The sequence below is a fragment of the Caenorhabditis remanei genome, chromosome I, assembly GCF_010183535.1.
Source record: "Caenorhabditis remanei strain PX506 chromosome I, whole genome shotgun sequence".
Lineage (NCBI taxonomy): Eukaryota > Metazoa > Nematoda > Chromadorea > Rhabditida > Rhabditidae > Caenorhabditis > Caenorhabditis remanei.
Window position 1 is genome coordinate 2,509,463 of NC_071328.1, and position 12,217 is coordinate 2,521,679.

Consider the following 12,217-nt stretch of genomic DNA (forward strand, 5'->3'; position numbering starts at 1 on the left):
TTCATTTCGAAATTCAAAAAATTTTTAAATTTCAGAATTCTCGTAGCTCATGTCAGTCTAAAATGCCGCATACCGTACCCGGATGCCTTCATCCGAGTAATGGGAGGAACGCCATTGATTGGTAAGGTCTTAAAATAAATAAATATATAAATTTGGCCCGAAAAATCCCAAAAAAAATCATTTTTTCTAGGAACGACGGTGGTCTCATCGCTTATGGCTCCCACAATGTAATTTTCATAGTAGATGTGCTCCGTTACAAGCGGATACAATCGATAGAGCATCATCAATCAGCTATAAATATCGTAAGTGGTGGAAAGAGCGCAAAAAGTTGCCCCTGGCGCGCCTACAGCGCGCCGAAATACCGCGAAGGTGTACCCCTTCGCACCCCAACTCATGTGTTGCCACTGTGGTGTACCCGGTTGAGCGCGCGCTTGTCACCTGGACACTCAGGGGTTCGACTCCCTTCCGCGCCATTTTATTTTTTTTCATTTTTGATTTCAGGTCCGCTGGTCTCCGGCTCGCTCCCCCTTCGCAGATTCCACAAAAAATCAGCCAATAGTCGCCTCCGCCGATATAGGAGGCCATATTTCCATCTCAAATGCTCTCTCAGCCACTCAAATCAACCAGTTCTCCCATCCGAATACCTCTGTTCTCCGTAAGAATTTTAGGATTTTTTTGCTATTTTTCCCAAAAAAAAGATTTCAGAAATGTTCTGGTACCCGTGGAAAGACATCTCCCGTGACTTCCTTCTCGTCCTTCACTCCTCGAGTACCGTTGTCCTTTGGAATACGGTAACTGGAGAGAAGGTGTGGAATCACACGTACTCGCACGTACCGTTGTTCGATTTTAGTGTCGATCCGTTCTCGTTGAGAAATGTTATATGTAAGGGAGACTTTTTTTCTAATTTTTCAAGCAAAAATAGTGGAAAAACACCGAAAAATCAGAAAATTTCGGCTGGAAGTGTAATTTTGACATGAAATTCTTCGAATAAACTTAATTTTTCACATTTTTTAGTCGTAATTTCTCAAAAATTGTTATTTCAAATGATAATAGTTGAAAACCCGAAAAAATAAGAAATCCGAAAATCCTTTTTCTTACTCAAATTTTCAAAATCTGGGAAGAAAAAAAGAAGAAGAAAGAAATTTTTTTCTGTATACTCCTTTTTATGACTGGATTCATCCAGAATCTCCAACTTTTGGTTCAAAATCTTTTTCTCTTCCCCGGATTTTGAGAAATCCGGGAATTCTTTTTCTTACTCAAATTTTCAAAATCTGGGGAAGAAAAAAGGAGAAGAAGAAATAAAATTTTCGATGCATCGTGTTTTAAAAAAGGTAATTGTTGAGAATCTCCATTTTTTCATTCGAAATCTCTTTTTCTCCCCCGGATTTCGAGAAATCCGAAAATCCTTTTTCTTACCCGGATTTTCAAAATCTGGGGAAGAAAAAAGAAGAAAAAAAATGACATTTTCTGCTGTATTCTCTTTTATATGACTGGATTCATCCAGAATCTCCAACTTTTGGTTCAGAATCTCTTTTTCTTTCTTGGATTTTGAGAAATCCGAGAATCCTTTTTCTTACCCGAATTTTCAAATTCTGGGGAAGAAAAAGAAGAAGAAAAAAAGACATTTTTTGTTATATTCTCTTTTATATGACTGTAATCATCCAGAATCTATTTTCAGAAATCCGAAAATCCTTTTTCTTACCCGAATTTTCAAAATCTGGGGAAGAAAAAAAGAGGAAAAAAAAGATTTTTTTTCTCGATTTTTCTCTGAAATTTCCCCCCCCTAATTCCAGTCAGCAGTTCTGGCAACAAAGTGCTCGTGTGCTCCGACATTGCTCTCTCAGAGCCCGCCTCCTCCGGTCACCTCTTCCAAATTGCTTCAGAAGACACGTCTTCAACTAACTCCAACATTTACCTCATCACATATCACAAAGCCTATCGAAATACGGTTTTTATCGCCATCAATTCTAGTGTAAGACCTTTTATAAGCCACGCCCCCAATTCTGAAATTCTTCTGAAATTCTGAAATTCCAGCTATACGTAGTGAATCCAGAGTTAATGTGCTGTCTATCACGTGTTCCCATCGAATCGAATATAGTGAATTGGATGCCTTCTAGTCGACGAGACGCCCTATTCGCAGTACATTCCAATGGGGCGACCACTTTCAGAGTCACCAAATTCGAACCGACTGAGGAGAAGAAGCCGAATGCCAGTTTTACGATGGACAAGGTAGTGTGTGATCTACCTAAAAAACACGAATTTTTAGTCCGTGGCCGAGTTGTTTTCTGTTTGGGTTTCTAGGCCACGAAAAAATGATGAGCGTTTTTCATTGAAATTTACTGATTGTCAACGTTTTTATTAGTAGAAAATCATAGTTTTTTGCGAATTTTCAGTCCTAAAAGTGGTATGGCCGAACTTTTTCTCTGTTGGATTTCTAGGCCACGGAAAGTTCTTCCCCTGATAAGGAGTTTAAACTACCGGCCTAGAAAACCAAATAGGAAAAGTTCAGCCACGATCCCTTTGAGTATTATGAGCCGAACTAGGTTTTTTCTTTTGAAAAATAGTCAAAAATCGACGATATTAGACTAAAAAATGAAAATTGCGCTGTGTACTTCTCGTGGAAAAGTCGCGGACGTCAATTTTTGATTTTTCGACTGATTTTCGGTGTTTTCTCGCGGTTTTACAGTTCGATTTTCCGGAAACTGTGTTGGTGGACAGGCCACGGAAAGTTCTTCCACTCACCTCGGGTCTCGCAACGAGAACTTCTTACTGTAGTTATTCAGAAAGGGGATTTCAGTGGAAAAAATCTAGTTATCATAAAAATCTTTTTTGTTTTGGTTTTGACAAAAAAAATCGTCGTTAAACTCTGAAAATTGGAGATTTATAGTGATTTTTCATGAGAAAATATCAATTTTGGACAATTTTTGTGCTAGAAAACCTTTTTTTTTTCTTATGAGAAATGTCTATTTTCACAGAAATTGTGTTATTTTCACAATTTTCAATTCAAATGAAACAAAAACGATGAAAACCTGTTAATTTCTATGAAAAACGCTCATTTTTCACCCCGAAAATCCGAAAATCATTTTTCTTACTCGAATTTTCAAAATCTGGGGAAGAAAAAAGACAATTTTTGCTGTTTTCTTTTTAATATGACTGTACTCATAGAGAATCTATAATTTTGGTCCAAAATCTCTTCTTGGATTTTGAGAAATCCGAAAACCGTTTTTCTTACCCGAATTTTCAAAATCTGGGGAAGAAAAAAGAAGCAGAAAAAAGAAATGTTTTACTGTGTTCTCTTTTATATGACTGTACTCATCCAGAGTCTTCAACTTTTGGTTCAAAATCTCTTTTTCTTACTCGGATTTAGAGAAACCTTTTTCTTACCCGAATTTTCAAAATCTGGGGAAGAAAAATAGAAGAAGAAAAAAGACATTTTTTCGCTGTATTCTCTTTTATATGACTTCTTTTTCACCCCCTCGTCAGTTCCAGATCTGCCAAACAGAATGTGTCCGCCCGATGAATAACCAACGAATCGTGGCTGCCTCCCTCTGTCCGACCACACAATCTACCGTATCCGTCCTCTATCAAAACGGGAAACTCGCATTCTGGCAACTGTCGAATGGGCGTGTCCCCCTACTGTACCGCGCGAGTTTCATTGAGGCTTTACTCGAATTTAATGAGAATTTGACGACGTCGCCTATTGGAGAGCTCAGTTTACACCAATTGAGTCAAATGGGATCATTGTCTTCTGGAGTGACTTGTGTGAGGATGAGACCGATGGATGAGTTGACGAAAGTGGAGAATGATCCGTTTGGTGGGTGCGAAAATCACGGAAAACCTATGAAAATCTAGGATTTTTAGTGGTTTTTTATGAAAAAATGATAATTTTTACTCCAGAAAACCTTTTTTTTTCTTTTCAAAAAGTCTATTTTCAAAGAAATTGCAAACGCGCTCCAACGACAATTTCTCCGTGTAGTCCTCGTGGACGATACATTATGCTTAATTCGAAATATTAGCGAAAAACCACTAGAATTTCACGATTTTTTGAACGTTTTGATGAAAAAATTTCGAATTTCCAATCTCGTATTTGTGTACTCCTCGTGGACAAGTGACTAGTGACTAAACCCTTAGAAATTTGTACTAAAAACAGTAGAAAGCACGCTCCACTGATACGTGGTGTAGTCCTCGTGGACAACAGAAACTAACGAATTTGATTGTCGCAAATTGTTTTCTCGACGTTTTTACCAGAAAATCCGTGAAAACTAGCTGAGAATTCAAAATCCGTCAAGCAACTTGTCCACGAGGACTACACGAAGATGTGTATCAATAGAGCGCACTTTCAGCATTAGAATGTCAGAATTTTAAGATTTTAAGGGTGTTGCATTTAAAAATAGAAATTTTCAAATAAAAAATTTCAAAAAATTGTAAAATTCTGGTTGTTTTTCGCTCAAAATGACACGAAATTTCAAATTAAACATACTGTGTTGTCCACGAGGACTACACGGAGAAATTCTCATTAGAGCGAGTTTGTAATCGAAAAACAACGAATTTCGTCGCCAATTGTTTCACTTAGAGTGAAAATTGTGAAAACTGACATTTTCCACCAAAAAAGGGGTTTTCTATCGTAAAAATCGTCCAAAATTGACATTTTTTCATGAAAAATCACTAGAAAACTCAATTTTTCCGTGAATAACGAACCAGTTTTAATTTTCGGCACTTTTCTTTCCCTAATTTTATAATATCAACTGAAAATCCTTGAAAAAGTTCAAATTAACTACTTCGACTTGTCCACGAGGACTACACGAAGATGTGTATCAACAGAGCGCACTTTCAGCATCAGATTTTGAGATTTTAGGGATTTGCATGGAAAAATCCAAGTTTTCACATAAAAAATTTCGAAAATCTTAAAATTCCAGTTCTTAACATTTCGAATTAAGCATATTGTGTTGTCCACGAGGACTACACGGAGAAATTGTCAATAGAGCGCGTTTGGAATCAAAAAACAACGAATTTCGTCGCCAATTGTTTCACATAGAGTGAAAATTGACATTTTCCACCAAAAAAAGGGGTTTTCTAGCGTAAAAAAAAAATTTTCATTTTTCAAAGAAAAATATTGATAGCACCAGCGTGTAGTCCTCGTGGACAATAGAAACTTAAAATTTGAATTTCCGACTTGTTTTCTCGAATCTGTCTTGTCCACGAGGACTACACGAAGATGTTTATCAATAGAGCGCACATGACAATTCTCTCAATTTTCCAGCAAACACGGCACTCGGCACTCTCCATTTGGCCGCCGTCGGCACCAACTCTGGTACCGTCCATCTCGTCGACGTGTTCACTTCTCAAATCTATCGAGATTTCTCAGTTCAACCGTCTCTTGTGAAATGTCTCGAATGGGGCGGAGTCTATTCTCTTGTCACCGCCGGATACAATCATTCGTTGAGTGCATCACAGATTGTGAGAAATGACGTCTTCATTACGGACATCCGGACAGGTTTGGCACGAAGGATTCGACCGGAGACCGATGAGAGTCCGATTACTATTATTAGGGTGTCTTATTATCAGTGAGTAATGCATTTTTTCCCGTTTCTTTTTGTTGAAAAATACCCTGAAATCGAGATTTTTAGCCCTGAAAATCTGAAAATGGGTATATTGAAAACGATGGCCTAGAAACCCGAAATGAGAAAGTTAGGTCAGATTGAAACGCGCTCTATTGACAATTTCTCCGTGTAGTCCTCGTGGACAACACAATTTGCTTAATTCGAAATGTTAGCGAAAAAAAACTAGAATTTTAAGATTTTTCGAAATTTTTTATGTGAAAATTTCGATTTTTCCATGCAAAACCCTAAAATCTGAAAATCTGATGCTGAAAGTGCGCTCTGTTGACAACTTGTTCGTGTAGTCCTCGTGGACAAGTCAAAGTAGCTAATTTGAACTTTTTGAAAAGGATTTTCAGTTGATATTATAAAATTACGGAAAGAAAAGTGCCGAAAATTGAAACTGGTTCGTTATTCACGGAAAAATTTAGTTTTCTAGTGATTTTTCATAGAAAAATGTCAATTTTGGGCGATTTTTGCCATAGAAACCCTATTTTTCTGGCGAAAAATGTCAATTTTCACAGAAATTGCGTTATTTTCAAATGTTTTCACTAAGACATTCAAAACGCGCTCTTATGACAATTTCTCCGTGTAGTCCTCGTGGACGACACAATATTCTTAATTCGAAATTTTGTGTAATTTTTAGCAAAAAACAACTCGAATTTGACAATTCTTGATGTAAAAATTTCGATCTTTCCATGCAAAACCCTAAAATCTCAAAATCTGACATTCTAATGCTGAAAGTGCGCTCTATTGATAACTTCTCCGTGTAGTCCTCGTGGACAAGTTGCTGGACGGTTTTTCTGGTAAAATCGTCGAGAAAACAAGTCGGAAATTCAAATTGTTTACTTTCGATTGTCCACGAGAACTACACGGAGATTTTACCAATAGGGCGCGTTTTCAGCACAAGATAGAATATTGAGATTCTTGCATGGAAAATCGAAACCTTTACATTAAAAATGTCAAGAAATCGTAAAATTCTATTTCCTTTTTGCTAAAAATGACACAAAATTTCGAATTAAGCATATTGTGTCGTCCACGAGGACTACACGGAGAAATTGTCAAAAGAGCGCGTTTTTTCACCAAAAAAGGAGTTTTCTAGCGTAAAAATCGTCCAAAATTGACATTTTTTCTATGAAAAATCTCTAGAAAAATCGAATTTTCCGCGAATCGGCACAAAAACTTCAATTTTCACAAATAAAAAAAAAACTTCAATTTTCACAATTTTGCAGCTGCTACCTCGCCATAGCCTTTCAACGAGAACCACTGGAAATTTGGGACCTAAAAGGGCTCAGAATGTTGCGTAAAATGAGTAGAAGTTGTCCATTAATCATAGACATGGCATGGTCCAACAAGCATCACAGTATCAAAACAACAGAATCGACACTCCAAAGTGTCTATCGGGAGAATCTTGTACTTCTAGATTCTGAGAATCGAATCTATCATATAACACTTCGGGGACTCCATGTGAGGGACGGGAAAATGGTGAACACTCAGTGGAAATCGGCGAGTGCTCAGATTTGTGCGATGACGTGGAAGGATGATATGCTGGCTGTGGGGGATGTTGAGGGGAATCTGGTGGTTTGGGATTTAGGAAGACGTCAGTCCAGACAGGTGAGAGATGTCTCACACTCGAGAGTTCTTCGGATGACGTTCTCACGATTAGCTGGAGATCATACGATGGCGGTGCTTCATTCGAAAGAAGTCACCTTGTGGGATACCGAAGCGATGACAAGGATTCAATCGATACGGATGGACGCGGCGAAGTTGTGTTTGGACGCCGACTTGTGTGGATTGTCGCCGTTGGTATTGTCAAATGATAACACGTTGAGATTTGTGGTGTCGAATGCGAAGAATCAGGCGTTGATGGAGAAAGGTAAACGGTATCAGTTATTAGCACGACACCATAGTTGTCCGGAATCCGGATTCCGGAAATTCCGGATTCCGGAATTCCGGGTTTTTTTTTTGACATTCCGGTTCCGGATTCCGGATTCCGGTATTTAAAAAACTTCATTCCGATTCCGGATTCCGGTTTTTTGAATTTTTTTCCGGAATTTTGAATATTGAATTTAAATTTTTTTTTTGAGTTTTAAAGACAACTGCATTACTTCTTTTTCGGTTTTGAACCTCAAAAGTAGTTTTAAACTTTATATATCATTAAAAACACTCGAAAAATGACTTGGCCTTGCAAATTTATCGAATCATTCCGGATTCCGAAATTCCGGAATTCCGGGTTTTTTCGTCATTCCGGTTCCGGATTCCGGATTACGGAAAATTCAAATGTTGATTCCGGTTCCGGATTTCGGATTCCGGAAAATTAAAATTTTGATTCCGGTTCCGGATTCCGGATTCCGGTTTTTCGGAAAATGGCATTCCGTACAACTATGCACGACACGTGTCTTCCATTCGCGCTCTACCGAAACCGCGAGAAAATAGTGTGCGAAATTGAAAGACTCAAAGAAAACGAGACATTTTTCAAGGGAGTTTCGGTGGAGCGCAGTTGTAAGAACTGTACCCCGAGCTATTAGCAGAGCAATTTCGTTACAACTGCGCCCCGCCGCAAACGGAAGAGTATCGCCGCGAGAGATGCAGAGTTTTTTGACCTATTTTCGCAATTTTTCAGAGAGATTTTTCGTTAATTTGGTGAAAATCTGTGTTGGCGCCAGAAAAAAACTCTGCGTCTCTCTCGCCCGATACTCTCTCGTTTGCGGTGGAGCGCAGTTGTAGCAACTGTGTCGAACTAAAAGTGTGGGGAAACACAGCAGTACGAGGATGTTGTCGCGGAAATGCGCTCCACCGCACAAAATATTCAAATTTTACATTTATTTGTCGTATCTTTCTATAAGAACCGCGACGCGCACTCAACGCGAGTCGGAAAAAGAGAAATAGTGTAGAAAACGAAGAGACGCAGAGTGGATTCTTGACATTTGAATTTTCGATACATTTTTCGAAAAATTCAAATCACCACCGATTCAACTTGTCCACGAGAACTACACGAAGGAGGACACTAGAATATGTCGTGTACTTCACGTGGACAACTCCTTCTTTTTCATTTTTCGCCGATTTTCCAAAGTTTTCATCAACTTCTATCAAAAACGAAATTTGAGAATTATAAACCAGTGGCCTAGAATCAGTGTGGCCTAGAATACCAATGACGGAAAACGGCGATTGTTGATAATTTCAGTCAATTTTTCCAATTTTTAAGCACAAAATTTTGCGATTTATCCAGATTTTCCTATAAAAATTCAAAGAAACCGTGAATTTCCGCATTTTCAGCTCAAACTTTCGATGTTTTTATCATGGCCTAACTTTCCAAATTTGGTATTTCTAGACCATAGGTTGATTATTCTCCGTTTTTAGCTTGAAACATCGTTTTTTTCGGATATCGATAGTCTTGAAAATCGAATTTTATGTTATTATCCACCCCCGGAACCATTAAATTTGAGAATTTCGGTCACTTTTCCCGATTTTCAGCTCAAAATTTCCCAATTCATCCAGATTTTCCTCTTAAAATTTAGAGAAACCGTGAGTTTCCGCGGTTTTAGTACAAAAACACGATTTTCAGCCCTAACCAGTGATTGATGGCCTAGAAACCCGAAAAGTTAGGCCAGAATTCATTCTGTGCTCAAAAATCGAACTTTACCACTGAAAAAACGCGGTTTTAGCTCGAATTCTATAATGGCCTAACTTTCCTATTTTGGTATTTCTAGGCCATCGGCTAATTTTTCTCCGTTTTTAGCTAGAAATGTCGTTTTTTCGAGTATTAGGTTGAAATCTATCAGAGTTGCATGGAATTCCGACTTCCGACTTCCGACTTCCGGGCATTTTTTTCCATTCCTACTTCCGACTTCCGGATAACAAAAATCACTTCCGACTTCCGACTTCCGTCATTCCATAACTGTGGAATTTTCGAAAAGTGCATTTCGCAAAAATGCATGGAAAAATTGTCTAAAAGGACAGAAAATAGGCTGTTCTTCAGCCAAAAACTAACTTTTCCACTGATTTTCGCGAATTTTATGATTTTTCTCTTGGAGTTTTTGAAAGTTTGAGAAAAAATCTAATTCCGACTTCCGACTTCCGGGCGTTTTTTCTCTTCCGACTTCCGAGTTCCGACTTCCGGATAAGGAAATTCACTTCCGACTTCCGGATAAGAAAATTTCACTTCCATGCAACTCTGAAATCTATGTCATTTTTCAGCCCGTAACCCCTAATTTTATAATTTTCAGCTCAAAAATTGTCCATTTTTCCAGAAATCCCGTTCATCTACCAAGACGATTCCATCGGAATAGTTCGTCAACGTCTCGAATCCTCTTCCCAATCAAAAGAATCAACTCCTCCAGAAGACGAGAAACCGGACGAGAACTTTCTCGAAGACGCTCTTCAATGGCTCGAGACTCAAAAGTCTCCCCTAATCGAGACTCTCGAAGCGGATCTCTCGAAACTTCAACGAGAACGAGTCGTCCGTCGATTCGTTGGAGATCACTTCTCCGCTGATCTATTATCGATCGTTATCGATCGATTCGCCCCGCCCCTTTCTACTGTAGATCATTTGCCACCGAATCTTCAAATGTTTTGGGATACGGTATCATTTAAAGAGCGTGAGACACGTGTGATTACTGTAGCGTGTGCCGCCGATCAGGCGATGGAACGGCGGCTCGTCGAGCAAGCCGTAGTGGTGGGCGGAGCCGCGAAAGAGAGGGTGACAGATCGTCTGATTGTCTCCGCTGATCTACGATATGCAAGTATCAAAGCGGCACTCCTCGTGTCCTGTCAAGATAATGAGAAGGCAAAGTCGCTAATTAAGTTAATTGCTACCAACTTAATTGCGTCGGACTTAATTGAGGACGGCGTCGAGTTACTGTTTCTCGTGGGTGCTGGTGGTGATGCGTGCAAGTATTTACAGTCGCAGAAGCTATGGACGAAGAGTATTGTTTATGCGAAGGTGAGTACTCCATCGTGTACTCCTCGTGGACAAGTTTGAAAAAATTGAAATTTTTGAATTCATCAGTGAAAATGTCTGAAATTGGTTGAAATTCCACATTTTTCCACATTTTATCTCCAATTTCTAGAAAAAAAACGACAAAAAATGATCAGAATACACTTTCTTGAAAAATTCCTCCGTGTACTCCTCGTGGACAAGTTGAAAAAAGGGATTTTTGAATTATTATGGAAATTTTAGCGGAATTAACAATGAAAAATGCATTGAAATTTCACAGTTTCGTCTGTTTGTACCGAGAAACCGCGATTTACACGGTTTTCTGAAAATCCCACCGTGTACTCCTCGTGGACAAGACGCGAAACTGTCTTTTTGTGATTTTTATCAGAATTTCACAGAAAAAATCTAAAATTTCACAGTTTTAAGTATCTCATTATAAAAACGCTGCGAAAATCGACCAAAACACGAGTTTTCAGAAAATTCCGCTGTGTACTCCTCGTGGACAAGTTGAAAAAAGGGATTTTTTGGAAAATTGGCAATTTTCTTCAATTTTTGTCCAATTTTTACATGCTCTTATTTAAAAAGTGCCAAAAATAACAAGTTTTCATAGTTTTCTCTTATTTTTCACGAAAAAAACCGCGAAAGTGAGTATAAATATACTTTTTTAAATTCCACCGTGTACTCCTCGTGGACAAGACATGAAACTGACTTTTGAATTATTTTGGGAATTTAAACTAAATTTACGATGAAAAATGCTTAATATTTTATAATTTTGACGCTTTTTACCGGAAATTTGCTGAAAATTTGTCGAAAACTTTAAAATCGACGTCCGCGACCGACTTTTCCACGAGAAGTACACGGCGGAATTTTCATTTTTAGTCTAATTTCGTCGATTTTTGACTGTTTTTCAACAAAAAAACCAAAAAATATTAAAAATTAAGATTGGTGGCCTAACATTCAGCTGTTGGGCGGTTCTTAGGCCACCTGTAAAATCAAAATGGTGGCCTAGAAACCTCCAAATGCTCAAAACCTAGGCCATCATCGCGTTTTTCGGACTTTAAAATTTGTATTTTCGGGTTTTTTTTTTTCGAAGAATTTCAGCCGAAATTGAAATATTTTCTATTCCAGATGGGTCTGTCCGATCCCTCTGAAGTCGAATCGAAATGGATCGGTCATCTGGCGGAAGAGGCGAAACAAATCCGCGTGCTCGCCGACGCCTCTCGCCGCAATTGGCCAGACGTCGTCGAGGCGACGTCTTCAGCCGACGCCGTGCTCGCCCGTCTCATTCTCCGCACGACGACTTCCACACCGCCGTTGTCATCGTGTCCGACGCCGTCGGGAGGGAAATAATTGTTAATTTAAATAAGAAAATATTTTAAAAATGTAGGAAAATCAGAGAAAATGGTTGTGTATATATATATAAAAATTGGGTTGCTTTTTTCCAGCTTTTTCAGCCGAGTTAAAAATTGAAAGACATTCAAAAAAGGGGCGGGGCTTCTGGATCTTGACAGAAAATGAGTTTATAGTCTTCTTGATGGTGATTTCTGATCGACAGACTAGACATAATGAATATATCAGATGAATTTTCAAGGTTAGTATGGAACAGGATTACGGTGGTATAAAATGGAGAGAGAGAGGAAAGGGAAATGAACACCCGAGCCAATGAATTTGAATTTTAGAAGAA

The 12,217-nt window shown here is 38.6% G+C and overlaps 1 protein-coding gene across 1 annotated transcript; it reads left to right on the forward strand.

The window, feature by feature from the left end:
• Nucleotides 1-62: 62 nt before the first annotated feature.
• GCK72_000340 (uncharacterized protein) lies at nt 63-11,883 on the forward strand (the record flags this gene model as incomplete). Its single annotated transcript, XM_003099223.2, has 11 exons — nt 63-121; nt 191-302; nt 502-655; nt 706-882; nt 1,794-1,972; nt 2,035-2,229; nt 3,490-3,814; nt 5,261-5,564; nt 6,830-7,473; nt 9,848-10,539; nt 11,662-11,883. The coding sequence occupies 11 exons, from the start codon at nt 63-65 to the stop codon at nt 11,881-11,883; spliced, it is 3,063 nt and encodes a 1,020-aa protein (XP_003099271.2).
• Between the last annotated feature and the right edge of the window lie 334 nt (nt 11,884-12,217).